General features: G+C 37.2%; 1 protein-coding gene across 6 annotated transcripts in view; it reads right to left on the minus strand.

The window, feature by feature from the left end:
- The window catches only part of CFAP61 (cilia and flagella associated protein 61), a 402,581-nt gene that overhangs the window by 347,242 nt on the left and 28,285 nt on the right, over positions 1-27,054 (minus strand). For 4 of the 6 annotated variants that reach the window (XM_056813840.1, XM_056813843.1, XM_056813842.1 and 1 more), the window contains one exon: positions 10,577-10,709. In XM_056813840.1, coding sequence (XP_056669818.1) covers positions 10,577-10,709 — 133 coding nt within the window. Of the gene's footprint in view, positions 1-10,576; positions 10,710-24,288; positions 24,374-26,525; positions 26,585-27,054 lie in introns of those variants that run through there. The other 2 variants (XM_056813845.1, XM_056813844.1) reach the window with 2 other exon arrangements.

The raw sequence follows: 27,054 nt of genomic DNA on the forward strand, positions 1-27,054 counted from the left end.
ATTTTTTGTTGTTAAAGCAATTGGATTATCTAAATACATTCTCATGTCATCTGCAAATAATGATAAGTTGATCTTTTCATTTCTAATGTTAATTCTTCTAATATAGTTTGTCTGGTTTATTTTAATTGCTAGAATTTATAAAGCTATGTCAAATAAAAGCAGAGTGAACAGCCTTGCTATTTAACTGGCCTAGTTTTTAATGGAAATGCTTCTAATGTTTCTCTAATGAATATTATGTAGATTGGCTTAAGGTGTTTTTTTTTTTATAGAGGAAAAATCACTCTATATCTATTCTAATTTTTAGTGTTTTCTAAAAATTGAATGCATATTATATTTAATGTGCTTCTCCTGGATTTATTGACATAATAAATAAAAATGGATATAATTGAGAGGAAGAGAAGATAGGCTGGTCATGTGGTAAAGGTGAGAGATGATATGTAGACAGCATGAGAGCCCTATTCACATTCTCTAGCTGACAGGAAAATGCTAAAAAAAAAAAAGTCTCTCTAGCAGGCCTGGCAGGCACGGATGAGTTGTGAACTATGTTGTTGGAGTGAATATCCAAATCAGTTTCATCAAATGATGTAAAATCAATCTATCAATCATCATGTATCCATTTAAATATTAATTTTTTAGCTTTCCGTTTTGTACGTTTTGTTATATTCATAGTTTTTATAGTGTTCAACTCTACATATATATATATATATATATATATATATATATATATATATATATATATATATATATATATATATATATATACCCACCAGCATAAATGCTGTTTGGTTACAATGGGAATTTTTCTTATGGAATTGTTACTTTCTCTTTGGGTAATATTGTATTAAATATATTTACATCTATGTTCATTAGAGAAATCGGTCTATTGCTTTTTTGATGATCTCAAATCAATGAAAACTCACACATCTACTTAATTATTAATATAATTGCCATGCTTTTTAAACATACATTTCTTTGATAATATTCCTTATTGAAATTCTTTGAAGTTCCTCATGTGTCATGTGTTGCAACCTGCTCATGCCCACAATGTACCCTATCATTGCCTTCTGAGTGATACTCATTTTTAAGTCTTTGGAGACCATGGTATTCCATGACACACAATCAACAGTGGAAAAATAATGTTATTTAAAAAGATGGATGCTTGATATCAGTAATGATCTTGGGGTCATAAAAGGGATCTTTTTAATTTCCCATAAGTTAAAAAAAAAAAAGCTCCTGGTTTTATTTATCTATTCAAATGTTTATTTTCCATTATTTTTATTTCTTCCTTTACCATTATAATCTCTGAACATTTGAGTAAAATAAAGTATTTTTTTAGAAAAAAGTCTCATGTACAGAAAATTCATAAATATAGAACTTTAATTCCTATTTTGTTTTGCTTAGACTTTGAAAAAATGTCACAGTTTAAACTTTCATTTGGGTTCTTATAATAGTGTAAATACATATTTACAAAAGGAAAATATGACTGAATATAATCTTTTTGATTATAATGGAATTCTTAATAATAGATTTAAAATATATAATTTTTATTAGTCACTTTATTATTCAATTAGTTTGCACTTCTCTGCCAGTGCTCCTAAGAATCTCTATAGTGGAAGATTTTTTTGCTGATTGTCTTTGAAGTGTGTTTTATTTTTCCCATACAATATGGTCATGGTTCCAGGATATATGATGTTGAAGTCCAATTCTCTCTTTATTTTAATGGCTTAAAAAAAAAACCCTAATACTGGTACCAAGGAAGAAGAGTGGTAAGCAGTAGGCAATTGGGATGAGGTAACTTACCCAGGGTTATACAGCTAGCATTTTAATGACTTTTACATATTTTTGTCCACCTCTGGTGGTTTTCTTTTGTTATTTTTATAAAAGTTTAACATTATCTAATTGGCATTTCCTTAATTGTCATTTCACTTACTTTAATTTGAAAATTCTTTCTAAAAATCAATTTATGTGCTTCTTATGACAAGCACCATGCTAAGCACTGGGAATATAAAATACAGATTTAAATCAATCCCTACCTTCAAGAAACTTACATGAGACAACACATATTGGGAAGCATTGGTCAAAGAAAGATACTTTAATCTGGGGAATCACAGGGAAGCTAATTGGTTCAAAAGAATATTCAGTTAACATGTCTTTTCCAAAAGAAATGGTAGTGTTGATTTGATAACAGTTCTCAAAGAGAGAGATAGAAAGCAAGGGTACTAGTGGAGCTCATATAGTAGAAAATAGTCTAGGCCCTAGGGTAAAGAAGTATGGTCTCAGGTAGTTCAGAACTAAGTGCCATGGCACCTTCTAGCCACATTCTTCAGGGGTCTAGTTTGGAGGGTATAAACATTCTCAAAAAATAAGCAAATTTTTTCTTTGATTTTTTGCAATTATGGAATTTTATGATAAAGAGCCTAGATGAGTGAAGTTAAGATTCCTTCTTGCTGATGTCTCATTTTTTTAAACTTTATAGAGAATTGCAGTTCAGGAAATTATCTACAATAAAGCCTTCAAATACTGCCCTTTTTTTCACCTTCTTTTGGGATTCTAATTACTCTGACTATACTTATTGTTTTATCTTTTAAATCTGTTATTTTGCCCATCAAGTCATTTAGTTGGATTTAATTTTAGCTCAGTGAATTTGCTTATTAAGTTTATTATTTATCAATTTCTATTTTATTTTACTCCATCTGTTATTTGCTATTTCCATACATATTTTAAACCATGCATATCATTTTATGATTTCCAGGTTTCCCTGGTTGTCACTTCACTTTGTCTTATTTTTTTTAACTGCTTTAGAGTGTTGCTTTAATTCTTTGAATATGTCTATAATCCAATTTAATTATTTAAATATGTCTATAATTCAATTTAATTTTTTTCCAATGATATGTTATCTATCCCATGCATTAATGATTCAAATCAAATCATTATCCACCATGTAATACAACAGATAGCCTTTTCCCCCTTTTGTGACTTTAATATGGAGGTGGGCAAGAAGGAGAGAAGTAGAGATGCTTGATAGCCCCTCCTCTGATACATTTTTTCTCTTGATTTTAAAAAATGAATCTAAGAACATAGATTTTAAAAGAAGGTGCTATAAGTATTGAGATCAAGATTTCATACTTTTCTACAATTTGGCTTAGCCAGAAACTTAATATAGTATCTTCAATTTTTAAATCAATTCAACAAATATACTCTAATCTGCAATGTGAGTGTATAGTATTATTTGTATTCCAAAAAGTTGGATAGGAAATGCTTTTAAGTAAGGTTTAGATTACCATTCCATGGATTCAAGTAATATATAACATCCCAGATGCTGTGGGAAACTGAAATTCTAGGTTCATAACTCAGGCAATAAGCATGTCTTAAGGATCTATTATGTTCCAGGCATTGTGCTAAGACCTGGGCATACAAAAGAAAACTTTTGAAAGTCACTCTCCTTGAAAAAACACTATTCTTAAGCAAAGAATAAACTATGGGAGTGGAAACACCGAGGAAAAGCAACTGCCTGACTACAGCAGTTGAGGGGACATGACAGAGGAGAGACTCTAAACGAAACTCTAATGCAAATATTGACAACATAGAAATGGGTTTGAATCAGGAACACATGTGACACCCAGTGGAATCACGCGTCGGCTATGGGGGGTGGGGGGGAGGAAAAGAAAATGATCTTTGTCTTTAATGAATAATGCTTGGAAATGATCAAATAAAATATTATTTAAAAAAAAAAGTCACTCTCCTTGAGAAGTTCACAATCTAAAAGGAAAGACAGCATGCAAACAACTGCATACAAGGAAGCTCTGTACAAAATAAACAGAAAATCAATAAGGGGAAGGTATGAGAATTAAAAGGGTTCCTGTAGAAGGTGAGATTTTAACTGGGACATAACGGAGACCATCCTGTCCAAACTTTCATCCTTAGGGTGGCTCAAAAAGTTCTCCAAAACTCCTTGTGGTTCAGGGTGTGGATTTGGAATTTCCCATAGCAAACAAGTACCTACTTCCATTAGCACTTTGGACACAGGATATCTCACTTGCTTATCATAAAAGCCCATAGCCATTTGGCATTCAACCATGGGGCACTAAACCGTGGTAGTACATTGATTCGCAAACAATGATATCAATACTTAAAAGATGCATTGAGAGAGTGGATGAGGTATCACTGAGGTGGTGAGTCCCATCATCTGGTTGTTCCTTTTGTCATCTTGTCATATATTATCATCTTATCCTGTGCTTGTCTCCATTCTATTTATTTCAAACCTTAGTAAGATAGAGGTTCAAGTGAGAAGCCGATCATTTACTAATTTTGTGAAACATAGTACCACCACAATAGACTGATTACATAGGAACATAGGAATTCTTCAAATTTTTTTTGCTGTATTTTTTGGAGAGGTGATGTGTGGGAAATCACCATACGGTACCCTTTGAGGGTTGTGGTAAGAAAAATAGGAGAATTAATCTTAATACAATTAATACATTATAGATGTCCTTTTAAACAGGAACCTATTGTTCCTGTAACAAGGAAATGGCATATCACTAGAAATGGCAAAAGAACTTCAGATCAGGGCTTAAAAAATACATTTTATCTCAATAAAATTTTTAGCAACACAAAATCTGTGATAACTATTCTAAACCCTGTTAAGATCATGCTTTAAGGATTATAACTTATTACTAGAAGATAATAAATCTACAATGAATTATGATTATAGTGCTATATTGAAAGAGTGCTATGATTATAATTCCTTGTTACTTACCTGCCTATGACATGGTGAATAAAGATTAGCCATGAAGCCAGATAGACCTAGATTCAAGTCCTCTCTTACACATAAAGTCTGTATGACTGTGATTATGTCCCTTACACTCTCAGTGCCCTAGACAATTCTCTAAACTATAGGCTACAGAGAAGGTACCAATCTCATTGGTACAGTAAGTTTTCCCTCTCAAAGCTGCCTGTATAAATTAAATCATAAGTCTTGCTCCTATCCCTATCATACCTACTTATGTGGTTTTGCAAGTCATTATTAGAGAATATATTCACAGTCAAAGAAATAAAGGTATATTCTAAAGTGTTTTGACATATATGAAGCTAAAAAATCATCATTATTATGAAAGTGCTTTAAGTAAAACTGGGGTTATTAACTTCATTAGAAACTATTATTAGATGGGCAGCTGGGTAGCACAGTGGATAGAGTGCCAGGTCTGGAGTCAGAAGGACCTGGATTCAAATCTGGCCTCAGACACTTCCTGGCTGTGTGACCCTGGGCAAGTCACTTAACCCCAACTGCCTAGCCCTTACCTCCCTTCTGCATTAGAATTTATATCAATTTTAAGACAGAAGGTAAGTGTTTTTTTAAGGAAACTATTATTAGAAATAAATACATATGATAATTCTAGGTTTATGCTTCAAAAAACTATATTCTATTTTTATGTATTACTGTTCTAATAAGGAACACCAAAAAAAATCAGTGATTATAGTCAATAATGTTGAGAGTTAAGCCAAACTAACAAGTAACAACTTTTTCTACAACTGAACTATCATAAAAAATGCTAAGGCTTAAATATAGTAATGAAGCATTGACTCACACTGAATTAATATTTAAATTTAAATATTTAAAATTTTCAAAGCAGAGAAATCATTAGACATTTTTTTAAAAATTGCCCTCAATACTTTCTTGACAAAATAACAAATGTCAGAGAATACATTTGTTTTCCCCAAATGCTGAAATATGCTGAAGTTTTTTCAAATATCTTTCTCTACATATGTATGCTTTCTTTACTGTTTTACCCCCAAAATGATACTTGCTATAAAAGGCTGGATTTACACAGCTGTTTTATAAAGCCATCGACACTTTAATAAAAATCCAAAATAAACATTTTAATTTTTTTCCAAATAACAAGTGATTGTTTGTCTTGTTTGCGCTCATGAACAAAAGCAGAGTCGCTGCAGTTGTCTGGCTTCTATGTAATTTTAGGCCCAAGGCTCAGCAGAGGCTGATTAACCAATCCATCTACCATATGTGCAGAAAGAGGTTGCCAGCTTCATTCTCGGCAGGGAAAATTGGCATCTATCTTGGTTCACATGGAGGTGTCTTTCCAATCTACAACAACACTGGTGAGGCTAAACTATGATGGCCTGAAATACCTTTTGCTGGCTTCCCATTGAGCTGCAAAGTGTATGATAAGAATGTATTATTTATAAGATCGCTGTTAGGAATGTGCTATTACACTAATGGTTTATTGTGTTTAGAATTTCATTTCAAATGGCATGAACTCACATCCTAATGAAAATAAGAAAAATATGTTTTGATGTTAGGAATAAAGATTTAATATTTTCAGTTCTACAACCTGTTATATTACCATCAAAGCTTCATATAACATATCAAAATAGAACATAATGATTACATATGGCACTGACTTAATACTTTAGAATTACTTAGAAAAAATCAATTTATTCTTGTTGGATATCCTTCCAGTATCTGTCCTGAACTGAATAATATACTGAAATATGAAATTTAGAGGAGCAACCAAAAGCACCAATGTTTTCTTACATCTTGAGGAAGGTTAACAGTTTATAATTTTACAATTTGGGAATATTTAAGGAAAATGTCTTTATGATTAATCTTCAAAGTCCATGTTGGTTTTTAGTAAATAGTATAAATGTCTGCAACTATATATTATTGTATTTTAAGGCTAGACTTTTTTCTTCATTAATCTAATTGTCAGACATGATGTGAACTCTGAAGAAAAAGATTTCTATTTGTGAGTATAGCCTTTTATTGAAAGGGCAAGAACATAATTTGCAAAATTAGTTTGGGTTATACCCTAGGAACCTATAATGTCAAAAATATCTAGATGGCTAACATATTTCAGGGAGTTTGTCCTTTTATTTACCACCAGCTTGGGTCCTACTGGTCAGACACTTCCTGACTAGCTGAACAACCTCCAACCCGTTGGGCATCCCCCATCTGGCAAGACCCCTCTATCCCTCAGATCAGTAGGGCACCCTCTGACCATTCAATCCCTCCCCCTAATCAATGCCAAAACAGATGCTCTGCCCATCTGTCTCTCTGAATCTTCCTCTGCTGCTAACTGCCCCTCCTTAAGATAACAGTTTTGGGTAAACACCAGATGACAATGGATGATGGAATAAAGTTGTGTCAAGCAAATTATAGCAAGCCAATCACTCAAAACCTGTCCAAGGAAGGCACTGACCAGTGGGGAGCCCTATACCAATTCTGAATCCTTTAAGCTAGGCAAAGGTATGAGGATGGCATAAAGAGAATTTACACAGCAGGGTTCCCCAACTGCCATGGGGTAGGTTTTGAGTGACAGGGACTTGGTATACTCTGCTAGCTTCAATTTTGCTCTGTCATCTATTGTCATCTGGTGTTTACCTAAAACTGTTAACTTAAGGAAATGTGGCTAGGATCAGGGGAAGGTTCAGAAAGACAGATGGGCAGGTCATCTGTTATGGTATTACTCTTGAACCTGAAAAGAGCTGCAGACCCCAAAAGCCAAGCCTGATTTAGGATACATATGCGTTCTCAGTGCTTTCTACCATCCATTTTCCCCTAGAAATGAAAAATTTCTACACACTAAATGTTTCACAGAATTTGATATGGAGTAATTAGAACCTCTTTAAAGATTCTCCCCTTAGGATAGCCTTGAAGGATTTCTTTTCCTTTGGCTTTTCAGTAAACTTTCAGGCTATATGAGTTATAAAACATAAAATGTGTCAGTTAAAAATTGGGGTTGAGTGATCCCTGCATCTTTTTTCACAGGCCCTAATGAACTCAATTAGCTAAATATATCTCCTTCCTTCTGCAGAACACAATGACTTCTATAAAATGGCCTGATTTTAAACTGGCTGGATATAGTTTGCTCACAAAGAGTCCTTACTGGAACCAATATGAATCATTTTATTCTTCCTCAAACCAGTTTTCTTCTTACTGTGTAAGATTATGCTTTGGGCATTTCTACATCAGGCAAGCATTTTCAAAGGGCACTGTTTGTCTAAACAGTTCTTGAATTCTCCCTTAGTCCCCACCTCCTTACTATTAGGCTACAAAGAAATAGAAATAGTAAATTAGAATGTAATTAGAAGGGATTCATGGGTTGAAAATCACTGGGTTTGAATATGGAAAAGTTCCTTCAGTATAAAAATATAAGTATTTTGAAAAAAAAGATTTTAATGTATTATTTCAGAGCATTTAGACAGTTCTTACATTTAGAAACCGATCTTCATGCCTCTTTGTACCATTCCATAATTACATGATACAATCTTAGTTTTATAATTCACATTTAATATCATAATATTAAAAACTATCATAGTATTAAGAATATTAAGAACATCTTAATTCCAAGATCAGGAGCTTAAAAACAGGCCTTACTTTTTCAAAATTATGTTTAAAAAAGAAACTTGAATAAAAAATATCCTATAAGTAAAACTGCTAAATTTCTATTTCTAATATTTATAAAGATAACTGATGGAGATTTTCTCTTTCACAATTGAGAGTCAAAGGTTCATCTGAAACAAAACTAGAATTTGTAGTAATCGCAACATGAGTTGAGATATTATCACTAAATACTATCATACAGTGCTGGGCAAAAGAGAGCTCAATAAATACTTGTTGGTGATGATATGCAAAGAATAAGCACCAGAGTCATTCAAACTATTAATCTCTCATAGTCAAAACAAGCATCAGTCTAGTCTTATTCTAAAGGGAATAAGACAAGAGCAAACCTTTAAAAATAATTTCCTTTTATCTTTTAAGCAGAATTTTAGCTAACAATTTAGATTGTTCTCTTTTATCTTATTCCCTAAGACCATTAGCATACGGTTCCATTAATGATACTGCCAGACATATTCTTTAATAAGCACCCATAACAACAGGAAGTAAAAAAAAAACACTTGGAGAGGTGTTTAATTAATTTAAAATAATTTCTTCACTTTCTTCAAACATCCTTAAAGCTGAATACATGATGGTGCCATCATTTTTTGCAACAGATGAACTCTCACTAGAAATTCACCAGCAATCCTAGGGTTTTGAGATCATTAACTAGGTTATGTAGTTAATTAGAAATCTTGTTACATCCAGACTTCATAATAGTTGACTATGATATAGTATATCCAATATTTAAGATGAGTTGGTAAGTGGCAGCTTGTTACACCACCATTTTTCTGTACATTGTGAAAAGAACTCCTGATAGTTTAATAGACAAACTCATGAACAAGATAGTATTCTACCTTATTTAAAGTGTTGTGCTTTCTTTCAGGAACTCACCTATTATCCAAACCTACTGGAGTTTTGCCTTTCATAGCTAAGGATCTATAATGTCTATCAGGAAGCCCTATTCCAAAAGCTTACAACCTTTCTCATCATTTCTTGTGTCACACCTACTATCATAATTTGGAAATTTTCTCTTTTCCCCCACTTGATGTAAGAAAATAAAGAAGTCATGTGTACCCTAAATCTGTTAACTTATGTAGTAAGAGCAAGATTCTAGAGGTAGACAGGTGGCACAATGGATAGAGTGCTGTTTCTGGAGTCAGGAAGATGTGAGTTCAAATTCTATCTTAGATACTGACTAGCTATGTGACTCTGGATATGTCACTTAACTTCTGTTTGACTCAGTTTTCTCAACTGTAAAATGCTTTCAATAATAGTACCAACCTTCTAGGGTTGTTATAAAATAATACTTGTGGTTCAGAGTGGGCATTTAATAATGCTCATATTCTTCTCTCCTAACCTTTCCCCCATGCAACTTAAGCTAATTTTTTGCTAAAAGGTATTGAGAATTTCTTTGAGATTTGGTTGGTTCAAGGGACTTAAAGGCTCAGAGTGTTGATGTTACTTGTTCATCACTTGAGTACAAAGCAGCCATAACCGGGGACATGTTGGTGCAAAGCTGATGTATCAGGACAAATAACTCAGGGGAGCATCACTCAACTCAACTACTATAAGGTATCTTCAATGCCTAGTCTTACTGAATATACTTCTCCTGTTATAGCTAAGTAAGTCTATATTTTGTAAACTGTTTAATGACTTTTGAGTGACTTTTTCCCCCCAATAGAACCACTAGTCCAGAATAGCTTCCCAAAATGGAACAGAAAACCATCAATATAAGAAGTGGAGAGGATGAGGGCTAAAGAGACTATTGGCCTCATCATGGCAGCACAGAGATCAAGCAAGACAGAACAAAGAAAACAGTTATTAAGGAAAGTCAAAAGGCTAGGTGGTAGTGTCATCCAGGTTAATAAGAAGGAGCAGTATATCAGCTAGATGGTGAAGTAGATAGAGTGCTAGGCCTGGAGTAAGGAAGACTCATCTTCCTGAGTTCAAATCTGATCTTAGACACTTACTAGCTGTGGGCAAGTCTTTTAACTCTGCCTCAGTTTCCTCATCTGTAAAATGAGTTGCAGAAGGAAACGTCAAACCACCCCAATATCTTTACCAAGAAAACTCCAAATCAGGTCACAAAGAGCTGAAAATGCTTGAAGAACAACAAGGAGCAATAAAAACATGTATCTCTTTTGAAGCAGAGTAAATCCTTAAACAAATTTAAGTACCAACCTCACATATAACAGAATAATTCTCTTCATCTTGAGCATCTATCAATTCGGCAAGAAAGTATTCACCATAGGTTTCTCTCAGAGAAGTATCATGACGCATAAAAATTGGCATGAGATCATCATGGTCTTCTACCCTATAACACAGAAAATAATTTAAATTGAGCAATCTTAACAATTATTCATTCTTATGTTTGTTAGTTCTTATGTTATCTACACAGGAAAATGAAAGCCTTACATGCTGATCAAACTCATAAGAGTTAGTTCAACTCTACATTTCACTTTGCTGCACAAAATTTAGGAAGGAACAAGAAAAAATGATTATAAGAATTTAGCAGTTCATTTTATATAGTATCTTTAGTCAATCAATAGACATCTATTAAGAGTGTACTACAGGGGTAGTTAGGTGGCTCAGTGAATTGAGAGCCAGGCCCAAAGATGGGAGGTCCTGGGTTCAAATCTGGCCTCTGATACTTCCTAGGTGTGAAATCCTGGGCAAGTCACTTAACTCCCATTGCCTAGTTCTGCTTGAACCAATACATGATATTGATTCTAAGATGGCAGCTAAGGGTTTAAAAAAGTGTACTGCTTGCCAGATATTGATGCTAAGCACTGGGTATACAAAGAGAAGCAAAAGACAATCTCTTCCTTCAAGGAGCTTACAATCTAATGTACTCTATATAATGTATAAATGTAATTAATATTCAAAGAAATAAATGAGTCCAGGATATTTTAGTATATCTAAAAAAAGTATTCTTAAATAAATTTTGATTTATGAAAATAAGCAGAATGCCTAAAAAAAATCACTTAATGATTTATATATTATGGTCTTTAATGTTCACATAGTCTAGACCAGTGTTACCCTTGACTACCTCTCATTACTTGGTAAGATCATAAATTTTCTACTCAACTGGTGTCTAGGCACTTTTAGTCTTTGAAGCCCCAACATACCTCTCCCAACCTTGTTACACATTACTCTCAATCCTATAAGGCAGGGGTCCCCAAACTGGGGCCCCCCGAAGCCATTTATCCAGCCCTCACCACAGTTCCAGAAGGGGCACCTCTTTCATTGGTGGTCAGTGAGAGGAGCACTGTATGTGGTGGCGCTGCAAAGCATGGTGTACATACAGTACTCACATACAGCACTACTTCCAGTGACATAATCCTTTGTGTGACACCTTGTTCTGAGAAGGAGCCACCACCCAAAGGATTATGTATCTGCATAACGGAAGACAGCAGCATGGTGATCTGCGATCTGGGGAAGGGGATTCCGCACTGTGTATGCTGCTGCCTGATATAGTGGTGGCAGTGATGACAAGGTGTGACAGGCCCATCACAGCCAGCACTGCAGCCTCCACTATCCCAGACAGTGGTATACAGATTTGTTCACAGTTTTTTTAATAGTCCAGGCCTCCAACGGTCTAAGGGACAGTGAACTGGCCCCCTGTGTAAAAAGTTTGGGGACCCCTGCTATAAGGTCTATCCAGATTAACTTTCTTGCTATTCATCACATAATCTCTCTCTCTCTCTCTCTCTCTCTCTCTCTCTCTCTCTCTCTCTCTCTCTCTCTCTCTCTCTCTCTCTCGTTTTTGTAAATGCTATCCTCCAAACCTAGAATATAGTCTCTCCTCACCTCCAACTCTTGGAATCCACTTTATCTCTTCTATGAAGCCTTTCCTAAGGGCCCTTATTAAGAATTAAGAAGGCCCTTCTCACCCAACTACATTGTACTTATGTGATGTACATTTCATAGATGCTTATATATGTTTCCCCTAAATAAAATAACTACAATCTCTGTGGAAGAAGGGACTATTTGATTTTGGTCCTTAGAACCAAGCATGATAGCTAGAACAGAGCACATGCTTAATAAATGCTCCCCATTTAATTGATTGGTTCACTGAAAGCAATTTTATATTTTTCTTTGTTTCATGGATTTCCATGACCAAAGAAGTCATCACCCAGTGACCAGTCAATTTATGACAAACCCTCAAGGTTATAGTCTTTAGAAAGAAGACAACAGTTTGCCCCTGTGATCGTACATAAAATCTTTCTATGATGGCATATTATGTTATAGCTTGCTCATGCTCCATCAGCATAATAAAACTCAGGATTACCTCCATTCCATGATAAGGGATTGAAATGGGATTTTGTGGTTCAGATTAGACCAATGAAGACCTCTTCTGATTCAATAGTGACCATAGTGGAATAATGGGAAATGAGTCATATGCTGCTGAGAATCACTTATTTAATTCTTGGTGGTCTAAGGTGAAATCTTTGTAAAATGATCTGATACACTACTAAATAAACAATCATATTCTTGTTATAAATAAAACAAGAGGAAGTTATAACAAAAAGGAGAGATGGCTCACAGATTTTCTATGGAAAGTCAAATTAAGCCAGTAGAAAAGTTGTTTTTGCCACCAACAAAAGGACAAGAAACTTTTTCATGGGACACTCAATCATTTTACTTTGCAGTGCTCATGGTGGACAAAAAAAACCCATCATAGACATGGCTATGTTTTATGCACTAACATCTATTATCAAAGGTGAAGAAGAAAAGAAATTCTACCAAGAATTTGCCAACTTCTTCCCAAAAAGTCAATGTAATACCTTAATAATCAAGGGCTTCGATATAAAGATTTACATGAGAGCAATGAAGAATTTGTTGGGAAATTTAGTTGAGGGTAAAAAACAAAAAAGAAGAGTTTATGGTATAATCAGGATCTTCTTAATAATAACTATGATAATAATACCTACTACTTTCTTACCACTTTGAGGTTTGCAAAGTGATTTACAAATATTGTTTTATTTTATTCTCACAACAATGCTAGGATGTAGCACTATTATTATCCCCATTTTGCAGATGAGAAAACTGAGATGAAAAGAAGTAAAGTGACTTGTCTAAGGTTACTCAGCTAGTTAAGGTCAAATTCTGGATTTGAACTCAAACCTTTCTGATTCCAGGTCTAGCACTCTCTCCACTATGCCACCTAGCTGCCTCTACTTTATGAATAATTTCTTCAAGAATAGAGAAATAACTTTTTGTGGTAGCAATCCACTAAAAATAAAGTAGCTGCCCACTGATTGAGGAATATCTAAATGAATTCTGGTACATGAATGTAATGTAATATTATTATATCATAAGAAGTACTAAAGAATTTAGAGAAACATAGGAAAACTTCCATAAACTGATTCAGAAGGAAGAACTGCGAAAGCAATATTGCATAATGATTACAAGGATGTAAAGGGAAAAAAATGTTTAGAAAAATGGGGGGGCTGGGGGGGAGATAAAATACAGCATAATTAAAACAACCAAGCTTGGTCCCAGAAAAGAGTTGAAAAATGTACTTTTCTCCTTCATAGAGGTAGGGGATTATGGTCACGGAATTAGCATAGAGGCATAGTTGACATCTTGGTTAGTTTTACTGAACTGCTTTTTTTTTTTTAGTCTGTTATAAAAGATGGCTATCTGAACAAGAAAAGAGGAAAATCAAGGTGATATAAAAACAAATGTCATCAATTAAAACATTTCTTTTAAAAAAGAAAAGAAGCAGGAGAAGCACTGGAAACACCATGAAAATGAAACTGATTATTAATAGACAGGAAACTCATAGTTATTGACTAGGAATTATTATAGAATTGGTTGGTTGGAGGCAAGTCATCGACTGATTGGAGTAAAAACCCAACTCTACCAATTAGAAGAAAAGACAAAGATGAAAAAAGACTGCTTGCAATTACAAAAATTTCAATTTAAACAAGCTATTGATGCAGAGTGAAATAAGCAGAACCAGGAGAACATTGAACACAGAAAGTAAAATATTGTGGAACAATCCAATGTCATGGACTTCGCTAATAGTAGCAATGCAACAAGCCAGGTCACTCTCAAAGGATTTATAGGAAAGAATGCTAACCATATTGAGAGAAAGAACTATGGAAATAGAAATGCAAAAGCAAAACATATGACATCACTTATCACATGTATATATGGGTATGTGATTTGGGGTTTAGGTTTAAAATATCATTATGCAAAAAGGAATAATATGGAAATAGGTATCAGGTGACAAAGGCATGGGCATTGTACCCCCAAAATCCAGGCAAACTGTAAGAAGGGAAATTCCTTTGCTCCCTTCTGTCCTTGTGACTCCTAATTCAAGAATATCTGATAATTTTTATAAGACCCTGAGATTACTATCATCCTGGGACCCTCCTTTAGATCTGAGATGGATATAGAGATGCACCTCCAGGCCACACCTCAATACCATCAAGCTGTATCTTAGGCATTCATCTACCCCCTAAACTATGAGGGTCTTCAGGCAGACCCCAATCAGATGACCAACCTCCCCCCACCAAATGCCTAAGTGTTTACAACTCTAGAATTATGTCCACACATGACACAATATCACATCCCCACTGTTATAAAAAGTATATAATTCCCAGAATTGATGGATTCTAGGAGCAGCCTTTCATCTTACTGTTCTACCTATATTATCCTACTGGCCAGATTCAACATTACTTTCTAAATTAATAAATTTCCTTTTATTTTTAAGCTAAGTTTTGGGGTCTTGCATTCTTGCAAAAGGTATCTTTCCAGAACCCCCAGGGTTTACCACTGCACCCCACAACAATAACATTTGTTCAACCAAGTGGAATTTCTTGTTGGCTCTGGGAGGGGGCAGGGAAAATGGGAGGGAAAGAAAATGAATCATTTAAACATGGAAAAATATTTTAAAATTAAAATTAAAAAATTTAATAAGCTGTCAACTAAAAATATAGACATTATTTCTGATTATCAACACTTTTGAAGAATTCAACTGACATCAGTCATTATTAAGTATCTCCCCCAAATGCAGGAAGTACTTTGTTAACAGATGTTAATGTATTTAACAAATGCAACACTATGACAAAAAAAGGGCAATTCTGTTTCTAATTCAAATCACATCCCACACATTATAATGGGAGAGAATGGAAGAAAACAGGAGAAGGTAAAACAAGATTATATGAAAATGTAGTTTGAGATCCAACTAGAGAAAATCCCACGGGCATTTATAAATGAGCCTGGGAGGAAAACCAATAGATGTGAAATGAAACAGATCTACTAGTATTTCTATAACAATTTAATCTCACCATCAGCAATGATAAATAATACTTCACTTATGCAATGATCCTTTGAGTTAACAGTAGAAAGAACATATAGGTCAGGTATTCAGAAAATCCAAGTTTAAATCCTAGCCTGGATGTATTAGCCATGTGACCTGAACATGCCACTTAATTTCTCTGAGCTTTGGTCTCCTTATTTGTAAAATGGAATGTCAGTATTTGCACTATCTACTTCATAAGATCTGTAGAAAGAAAATGTTTTCTCAAAGAACTATCAAAATGGTAATTATTATTATTATTTTTCTCTTTATACTCTCTCACTTGATGATCACATCAGTTCCAGTGAGTTTAGTTCCTATTTCTATGTTGATGATTTCCAGATAATAATCATAATGATGATAATGATAATAATTCCTCAATGTTTCTGAAGTGCTTTATAAATATTACCTCATTTTATCCTAACAACGACCCTCTAGGGTTAGGTGCTATTATTCTCATTTTACAGATTAGGAAACTGAGGTAGAGATTAAGTGATTTGCTCCAGGGTAATAAGTATGGGGTGCTCAGGGAGGGGTAGTATCTCTGGTATGGAGGGCTTGTTGTGCCCTCCTAGGGCAGCTCTCCAGCCTCTGACCCCCACCTGACACCCAGCTCTCACTTGTGGCTCCCAGTAGCTACTAGCATGTGGCAGCGGCCACACACCGGGCAACGGCTTCAACAGGCCAGCTAAACCTTGTGAGGGTAGCCATTGGGTCATCGACCCCTGGTGAACCAGGGCTTTGCTCACCCAGCATGTGAAGACTGCTTTGGCGGAACAGGCGGAAGAAACCAATAAGAAGGTTCAACGGCTGAGATGGCGACGCAGCAAAGCACTGTAGAGTGCTTAGGGCGTGTTGGAGCACAAAAGACAACACGGCCATCCAATGCAGCTGAGGAAGTCTCCAGACGTAAAAAATTTTCGTGCCAATGGACTCAGGCTTCCAACGCCAAGAGAGTGGGACTGTCTCTGTGCATCAGCTTTTCCACTTAAATCTCTTTCACGCACAAGTATCTTTGTGCACACTCATCTATCCTGACCCAGTCTACCCTCTTCAAGACCTGAGGCGATGGGGGAGTGGTGACGCAACAGGTGGAGGTGACCACTGGCAGTTGTAGTCATGATCCTGCATGTAGGCGGCCCACAGACCAGTGGTTGCTCAGCCCTGTAGGGCAGCAGGGACGTTCAGCAGCATCCTGGGCGACTGAGCAGACCTCTCTAGGACAGCACTACTCAGCCTAATCAAGGGAGGGGACTAGAAAAGGTGTCCCAAACATTGCCTGCCCTACAAACACCCGGTCAGCACACCGCGGCTGGTGGGTCATCCCTTTAAGCGGTCGAAATCAAAAGAAACAAAATACAAAGAAACTCCTACTAGGAGCATGGAACATCAGAACATTACTTGATAGAGAGAATACCCCAAGACCTGAGAGAAGAACAGCTCTAATCAGTAAAGAATTGGCGCGATATAACATCGACATCGCAGCCTTAAGCGAAACACGCTTACCAGAAGAGGGATCACTCAGCGAACCCACCACTGGATACACCTTCTTCTGGAAAGGTAGAGCCACAAATGAAGACAGAATCCATGGTGTTGGCCTGGCTATCAAGACCAGTTTGCTCAAACAGCTGCCAGACTTGCCTGTGGGCATCAGCGAGAGGCTCATGAAGATCCATTTACCTCTCAGCAAAGACTGGTATGCCACAATCATCAGCACATATGCCCCTACACTGACCAGCACAGAGGAGACCATCGAGCAGTTCTACTCTGACCTGAGTGCTGTCCTGCACTCAGTGCCCACAAATGACAAGCTGATACTACTGGGAGACTTCAATGCCCGCATTGGCCAGGACCATGAAAGATGGAAAGGAGTGGTCGGTAAACACGGCGTGAGCAAAATGAACAACAACGGCCTACTGCTACTCAGCAAATGCTCAGAGTTTGAACTCACCATCATGAACACTGTGTTCAGAATGGCAAACAAATATAAAACAACATGGATGCACCCACAATCAAAACAGTGGCATCTCATTGACTACATCATTATACGCTGGCGAGACATTCAGGATGTAAAGATCACCAGAGCCATGAGAGGAGCTGAATGCTGGACAGACCCCTGATTGGTTAGAGCGACTCTTCAAATGCACATTGCGCCTCGCCATCCAAAACGTGCCCAGACAGTTTGCACATTTTACAATGTGAGTTGTCTTAGAGATCCATCTTATTTGCAAACATTCCAGTCCTGTCTAGAAGACAAGCTGTCTGCCAAGGGACCACTCACTGGAAGCTCAACCGAGAAATGGAACCAGTTCAGAGAGGCAGTGAAAGAAACATCAAAGGCAGTCCTAGGCCCCAAACAACGCAACCACCAGGACTGCTATTGAACAACACTGCTATTGAAGACCTATTGAGCAAAAAGAACAAAGCCTTTATGGAGTGGCAAAATAACCCAAACTCTGCTCCTAAAAAGGACAGATTCAAGTCTCTCCAAGCCACGGCGTAACGTGAGATCAGGAAGATGCAAGACTGATGGTGGGGAAAAAAAGCAGAGGAAATCAGTGGCCCCCAAGACTGTCTATGGGCCATTAAAACCCACCACCACTCCCTTGCTATCCTCTGACGGTGACATTCTCATAAAACATAAAAAAGGCATCAGCAACAGGTGGAAAGAACACTTCAGTCAGCTTCTCAACCGACCCTCTTCAGTTAACCAAAGCGCCCTTGACCAGATCCCCCAAAACCACACCATTGAACAACTTGACGTCCCTCCTTCAATAGAGGAAGTCCAAAAAGCCATTAAACAAATGAGTGCAAGCAAGGCACCAGGGAAAGACGGGATCCCAACCGAGGTGTACAAGGCCTTAAATGGAAAGGCGCTCCAGGCATTCCACATAGTGCTGACCAGCATATGGGAAGAGGAAGACATGCCCCCAGAACTCAGAGATGCCTCCATCGTAGCCCTATACAAGAACAAAGGCTCACGAATAGCCTGTGACAACTACAGAGGCATCTCACTACTCTCCACTGCTGGAAAGATCCTCGCCCGTGTTATACTCAACAGACTCCTGTCATCTGTTTCAGAGCAGAACCTAAGTCTCTACATTGTCTTCATAGACCTGACGAAGGCATTCGACACAGTGAACAGGGACGCATTGTGGGTGATCCTCAGCAAGCTCGGTTGCCCAGCAAAATTTGTCAAAGTGATCCAGCTCTTTCATGTCGACATGACAGGGGAAGTCCTATCTGGTGGAGAGACTTCCAACCGCTTCAACATCTCCAATGGTGTGAAACAAGGCTGCGTTCTTGCTCCGGTACTATTCAACCTATACTTCACCCAGGTATTACAACATGCTGTGATGGATCTAGACCTGGGCATCTACATAAAATACCGACTGGATGGCTCACTATTCGACCTTCGCCACCTGACTGCAAAAACAAAGATAACAGAGAGACTCATCCTGGAAGCTCTCTTCGCAGATGACTGTGCTCTCATGGCCCACCAAGAAAATCATCTCCAAACCATTGTGGACAGGTTCTCCACTGCAACAAAACTGTTTGACCTGACTATCAGCCTCAGCAAAACAGAGGTGCTGTTCCAACCTGCACCAGGAGGCCAACGAACCAGCCGTGCATTACAATCGACGGCACACAGCTTTCTAACATCAACACTTTCAAGTACCTGGGCAGTACCATCACCAACGACGGGTCCCTAGACCATGAGATCAATTCCAGGATCCAAAAGGCCAGCCAGGCACTCAGGCGGCTGTTCTGCAAAGTCCTCCAACAAAGCGGTGTAAGCACTGCGACAAAGCTCAAAGTGTATAAAGCAGTGGTCCTCAGATCACTCCTGTATGGTTGCGAGACATGGACACTGTACCGGAAGCATATGAAGCAGTTGGAGCAATTCCACCAACACTCCCTCCGGTCAATCATGAGGATCCAATGGCAGGACCGAATCACCAATCAGGAAGTCCTCGACAGAGCCAACTCCACCAGCATCGAAGTCATGATCCTCAAAACCCAGCTACGATGGTCTGGACACGTCATCCGCATGGACCCACAGCAAATACCAAGACAGGTATTCTATGGTGAACTGTCAGCTGGACTCAGGAAACAAGGCCGACCAAAAAAAAGATTCAAGGATCAGCTAAAGTCAAACTTGAAGTGGGCTGGCATTACACCAAAGAAATTAGAAATTGCTGCCTCTAACAGATGCAGCTGGCGAACCCACATTAACCATGCTGCCGCCACCTTTGAAGATGAGCGATGTCGACGTCTTGCCGCTGTGCGTGAACGCCAACACCAGGCCACAGCCGCACCTCCCGTAACAACTGGCGTCCCATGCCCCATGTGCCACAAACTTTGCACCTCAGTCTTTGGACTTCAAAGCCACATGAGGGTACATCAATAGATGATAATGCACAAAGACAATAGTCATTCTCAGTCACCGAGAGACTACCACTAAGCATCTAAGGCTGAATTTTATCTAGATTATTTCTGACTCTGGCTCTATCCACTGTACTGCCTAGCTGTCTGCCAGATCTATATATTCAGAAAGTCAATCAACAGACACCTACTAAGCACTTACTATAAACTAATCACTTTCTAAACCATAAGGATACAAGGAAAAGCTTACTTCACTTTTCACCTGCAGCTCTGTTTTGTCTGAACAAGATGCCCATGAACTTCAGTCCTTCCCACTTCCAACACTTTCTTTTGTGTGCTTTCTCCCACCAAATTGTAAGCTCTTTGAGGGCTGGGACTGTCTTTCTTATTTGTTTCCAAAGATCTTAGTATAGTGCCTGGCATATAGTAAGTGGTTAATGAATGCTTACTGAATTGAAAAAAGGGGGAAAAAAAGGCCCTATCTCAAAAAGTATGCATGTAAATATTGAAGATGCCTACAGAATAGATGCCGGTAACATAAAAGAGGAAAGCATTAACAATGGGGACAAAACAGGAAAAGGGCTCTTGTAGAAAGTGGGATTTGAGCTTGAGCCTTGAGGGATTCCAGGGAAACTAAGAGGTGAGAGGTCAGAGCAAAGTAGAGCCCTAGTATCTCTTTTAAATTTCAGTCCTTCATCACCAACTGCCTAATCTACATTTTGAAGAGGATGCCCTAGAGCAGGGGCCCCCAAACTTTTTACACAGGGGGCCAGTTCACTGTCCCTCAGACCGTTGGAGGGCCAGACTATTAAAAAAAAACAAAACTATGACCAAATCTGTATAGCACTGTCTGGGATAGCAGAGGCTGCAGTGCTGGCTGTGATGGGCCTGTCACACCTTGTACAGGCCCATCACCACCACCACTATACACAGTGCAGAATCCCCTCCCCCAGATTGCAGCTCACCATGCTGATGTCTTCCATTGTGCAATAATCCTTTGGGTGCCATTCTCATTCTCATTCAGTTACTCTCAGAACAAGGTGCCACTCAAAGGATTAAGTCACTGGAAGTAGTACTGTACTGAGCAAGGCTGCACCACCACAGTACTCCAGGAGCACAGGATGCAGAGCTCCTCTCACTGACCACCAACGAAAGAGGTGCCCCTTCAGGAAGTGTGGTGGGGGCTAGATAAATGGACTAAGGGGGCCATATGTGGCCCACAGGGGGCTGTAGTTTGAAGACCCCTGCCCTAGAGGCATATCAAGCTCAACAAGTCCAAAAGAAAACTCACCATCCTTCCCTCCAAAATATACTCTGAATTTCCCTATTACTGTTGAGGACCCCATAATCTTTCCAGACACCTCAATATCTTCAACAATCTCATCCCATATACACACTCTCACTTCCCTAAATACCCAATTTGTTTCCAAATCTAGTCATTTCTTTCTCCAAATCTCTCCTTCCATCTCCTTCCAGGTAATACAACTATTACCTTAATTCAGGCTCAGATTACCTGTGGGCCAAGATATGACAATGCCTTCCAATTGGACTCCCTTCCTCAGGTCTCTCCCCATTCCAATCCATTCTCCACAAAGCTGTCAAAATTGTTTCCCCAAAGTGTAGACCTACCAGGGTACTCCACTACTAAATAAATTACAGTGGCTTCTGATCTTAAAGATCAAATATAAAAATCTCTGTGGCACTTAAACCTTTTTACAAGCTAGCCCCTTTCAATCTTTCCAGTTTTCTCACTTAATATTCTTCTTCATATGCTCTTTGACCCAATCATACACACCACGTTCTGTTCACTAGTTCTATAATTTTTCATTGGCTGTTCTCCTATCCAAATTCAAGATCCATGACAGCAGAAATTATTTTTGTTTTTCCTTTGTATCTCATTAGTTTAGCACAGTCCCTGCTACATAGTAGATGCTTAATAAATGTGTTTGGTCAACTGGTTAATTATTGCTCAAGTCAGCAAGAGCCAGCAATATCTTTAAGCTATTCCCTAGTCACTGTAGCATACTTGTGTTGAAGATTATGATTCCTGAAGAACCCACCAAAAAGGCCACATTGTATAATTTTGCCTCTAAACTTTGAATCACACTTGGTATTATTTCCTTCTTCTCTTCTCTGACTATTCAGATCTTACTAGTCCTTCAAATGCTAAATTCTTCCAAAAGAATTCTTTAACTACTATACTCTTGAATACTATAGTAGGGGGTGTGTGGGGTGCTCAGGGAGGGGTAGTATCTCTGGTATGGAGGGCTTGTTGTGCCCTCCTAGGGCAGCTCTCCAGCCTCTGACCCCCACCTGACACCCAGCTCTCACTTGTGGCTCCCAGTAGCTGCTAGCATGTGGCAGTGGCCACACCCCAGGCAATGGCTTCGACAGGCCGGCCAAACCTTGTGAGGGTAGCCATCGGGTCGTTGACCCATGGTGAACCAGGGCTTTGCTCACCCAGCATGTGAAGACTGCTTCGGCGGAACAGGCAGAAGAAACCAACAAGAAGGTTCAACGGCTGAGATGGCGACGCAGCAAAGCACTGTGGAGTGCTTAGGGCGTGTTGGAGCACAAAAGACAACACGGCCATCCAACGCAGCTGAGGAAGTGTCCAGGTGTAATGACTTTTCGTGCCCCTGGACCCAGGCTTCTAACGCCGAGAGAGTGGGACTGTCTCTGTGCATCGACTTTTCCACTTAAATCTCCCTCATGCACAAGTATCTTTGTGCACACTCTACACCATAGATGAAAACGCACAAAGACAATCGTCATCCTTGGTTACCGAGAGACTACTACTACTACTACTATAGTAGATTGTGGTACCTGCTCTAAATTCCTAGAGTACTTACTGTCTTCACCATTTAATATATGCTTTCTTGTTTCATTAGCTAATTTCTCATATCAATATGTCCTGGTTCTGCAATTAGAATTTAAGCTCCTAATGACCAGGAAGATGTTTCTATATGTTTCTAATAAGGGGCAATTGGGTGGCTCAGTGGATTGAGAGCCAGACCTAGAGACAGGAGGTCCTAGGTTCAAATCTGGTCTCAGACACTTCACAGCTGTGTGACCCTGGGCAAGTCACAACCCCATGGCCTAGCCCTTACCACTCTTCTGCCTTAGAACCAATACACAGTATTGATTCCAAGATAGAAGATAAGGGTTAAAAAAAAAAATATATATATATATATATGTCTCTAATAGTACCTAGTACAGTCCCTTGAATGTAACAGTAATTCAACATTTGTTAATTGACCCAAATTTACTACCTTATACTTCATATGCAAAATTGTATAATATAATGTCATATATATAATAATGTCAAGAAAATATGTCAGAAACCAAAGCAGCCAGCCACTGGTCCTACCTTCCTTCAATTCAATATGAGCCCAAACAATAATGAAAAAAGAATAAGTTCAGAAAGCCTGCAACCTCTATATAACAAACAATTTATTTCCTTTTCTATTGGGACATTTTCTAGGGACTATTCAATAGGTAAATATTCCCATGAAAATCTCCCATAATTACACTGAAAATTTATGATGACAAGGAAAATGTCTAACAAAATCATGTTTAGTCATTTTGAAAAAATATTAAGGGTTACACAGTATTCATTAATAAGAAATTAATATTATTCATTTAATAAAAGAAAAATTAATTCAATATCAAAATGACTTTAATTAAATGATTTTAAGGAAAGTAAGAATTCTTAGCACATAGTTGATTTTAATGTTCTTATTTTTATGATAGTCACATAAAGTATTAATATGTAAAAATAAAAATCAATAGTAAAGGATTCAGAGGAACCTCAAAGGCTAAAGAATATTAATGACTACTTGCCGGGTCAAATAATCCAGAATTGTGTCTTTAAACTAATTCTTTTAGGATAGGTTAAAAAAAAAAAAGATTCTTTCCTTTAGGTTGCTCCCCAAAATGGATAAGAAGGAACTTACCCTGGAAATGCATTCCTTTGGGTAATTGATAATTTATGATGTTGCATCAGCCTCAACTGCTAATGGTAATGTATGACATCAGCCTCCCATACTCTCAAATGGCATACAAAAAATTCCAGCCCCAAAGACACAAAACACACAGGCTATCAAAAATAATTTGCTTAATCCATTTTAACAGTATTTGTACTTCCACGTCATTATTTCTTAAGCAAGGACCACATCTTTCTCAGAAACCTTACCCAACAGTGGCAGGCACACATTTAGCTTTTGATTAGTGTTTTGATGATGATGATGATGATTATACAATGGCAACTGCATAATTCTCTGAGTGGAAAACAACAATTAATTATACATTTCAATGGGAAATGATTCTGCAAGATCTCAATATATACTAGTTCATTTTAAATATTTTTAGCAATTATAAGCTATTTGAATTTAACTCATTTTAAGACAGCAGATTATAGATCATTTAGAGACAACTTGGGCTTTTTAATATTCATTAAAGTACTAGAAAGGGCAGCAGAAGAAAATAAAGCAAACCTTTAAGCTTAAGACATTAATTTGTATGAAAAGCAGTATTTCACATTTTCTCTCTCTCTCTTTCCTCTTCTTCAAAATATGACCCAGTTTAGAAGTCTTAAAACTGTTTACCTCTTTCACAGAAAAGATAAAAAAAAAATTGTCACCTATCTTGTCACTTACATCACATGGACCTCATACACTTACTGAACATTATAAAGAAAAAAACAATGAACTAATTTGCAACAAACCTTTAAATTTTAGAGGAACACTTGCCAACTCAATGATCATACAGATACATCATTATAGAATTCCTCCATAAAGACAGTACAACATATACTTTATATATATACATATATATTTAAATTTCTGTTCAATTTGCTTTGCTATCCCAAATCCTTACTGTTCCATTGTACTACTAGAATTCTTAAGAAATCATATAGTTCTAACTTTGCTCAAATGGGTCAACTAATTCATTTCTACAAGTTTTTTCAGTCTCAAATTTAGCAAATAAATTGTGGCTAATTACACAAATGGGAAAAATCAAGGTTCAAAGGACCTGATAGCATCCAAAGCCATATAGCAGTAGCAGGGCCACCTCCCTATTCAGATTTCACATTCAGAGTAAAAATGTCAATTGCTGGATTATATTTTTCTGCTCCAGAAGTTATTTATATTGTATGTATTTGCATTTTAAATGTACTCTTTGAATAAATGATTCTCTGAATTTAATGGATTTTTAATTAAATGCTAGTATTTGAATGAAAAAAGTGAAGAAATAAAACATAAAAAAAGAAAATACCTACAAAATCAGATCGAGTCTTGTTAAGAGCCAGATTCTGCCGTGGTTTAAATATTAAGCCTCAAGCACAATATTTCAACAAAGGACAGGAGTTGCCCTAATCCTATTCTTTTTCTTTGGGAAAGCTTGTAATACCTTTCTGACAGGGTTGTTCTGGAGAAAATAATTGACAAATTTTAGAGCCGGTGTTTTTTCTTTGCAAATTATTATGTACAAGAAAGCAGGGGCACATGTGCTGCTCACATAAAACAAAGCACTTTCTTTTTTGCAAGATCTCTTGTGACCTCTAGAGGACAAAACACTGGAAGGTACCTGACAGACTATTTAGTGAAACCCTCTCTTTATATGAATAAAGCAAAGCCCGGGAGCTGAAATAATTTGTACAAGATCACACAGGTGATAAATGTTATACCTGCAATTTAATCTTGAGTCTTTTGACAGCCACATCCATCCAATGATCTACATATACATACATACATAGATTTTGCCAATTCTGCCAATTTAATAATTTTCAACTAGAATAGGGGCATTTAATTTGTATGCCTCATAAAAAAAGTTTCATAGTATTAACATTTTTATGTATTTGATTTTTTGGCTAAGATTTTTACAAATGTTCCTAAAATTAACTACAAAAATATACTATATATTATATACTATATATATATGTATATATATATATATATGTAGAGAGAGAGAGAGAGAGAGACTACCAGCAATCTCCAGACAAATTATTAGAATATGTCTCAATATTCTGTCGTGGCTTTCATTTCTCTCTGTTATGTGTTGATCAGACTAACAAGGTTAGGCTGAGCAATGAATCAGAATTACAATAATGAAAAACTGGATTTTCTTCATTTTTAGAATATGGTTAGGACATTCAGTTCATAGATCAGGGACCCAATAAGCAAAGTAGCTCGGTGGATTGAGAGCCATATCTAGAGATGTGAGGTCCTGGGTTCAAATGTGGTCTCAGACACTTCCCAACTGTGTGACCCTGGGCAAGTCACTTGACCCCCCCACCCCACCCACCCTTGCCTAGCCCTTACCACTCTTCTGCCTTGGAACCAATACACAGTATTGATTGCAAGATGGAAGGTAAGGGTTTAAAAAGAAATTTAAAACCTTATTGATATGGCTTGTTCTTACATAACTTACATTTCTTAATATTCTTCTCCTTCTTCCCCTCCCAGAACATCATTCCATATAACAAAGAATAAAGAGAGGGAAAAGACAATTAACTAATTAACCAATATATCAGAACTATCCAAACTAACCAATATATTGGGAAAAGTCTGTGATCATATACAAGTTCTATACTCATAGGCCCCCCACCACTACCAAGGGCTCAGAGAAGTCCCTTCTTATATCTCTTTTCTGAGGCCAAGCTTGGTCATCATAATTTCATAGCATTCAATTTGGCATTGTTTCTATAGTAGCTGTTTTTTTCCATTTCTATGATTATAGTCATTGTGCCATCCTTGTTTCTTTTATACCAATTCATATGACTTTCTGTTCTTCTATGTAATCATTATATTCACTGTTTCTTATAGTAGTCATATTCTATTATACTTATATACCATGATTTATTTAGCTATGATATGTGCAAAGTTGTCAGAGAACTGTTATAATATAGATATATTTATATATTATATTACATATATTATAAATAAATATAAATATAATA

Source organism: Monodelphis domestica, chromosome 1 (genome assembly GCF_027887165.1).
Source record: "Monodelphis domestica isolate mMonDom1 chromosome 1, mMonDom1.pri, whole genome shotgun sequence".
In the NCBI taxonomy this organism is placed as follows: domain Eukaryota; kingdom Metazoa; phylum Chordata; class Mammalia; order Didelphimorphia; family Didelphidae; genus Monodelphis; species Monodelphis domestica.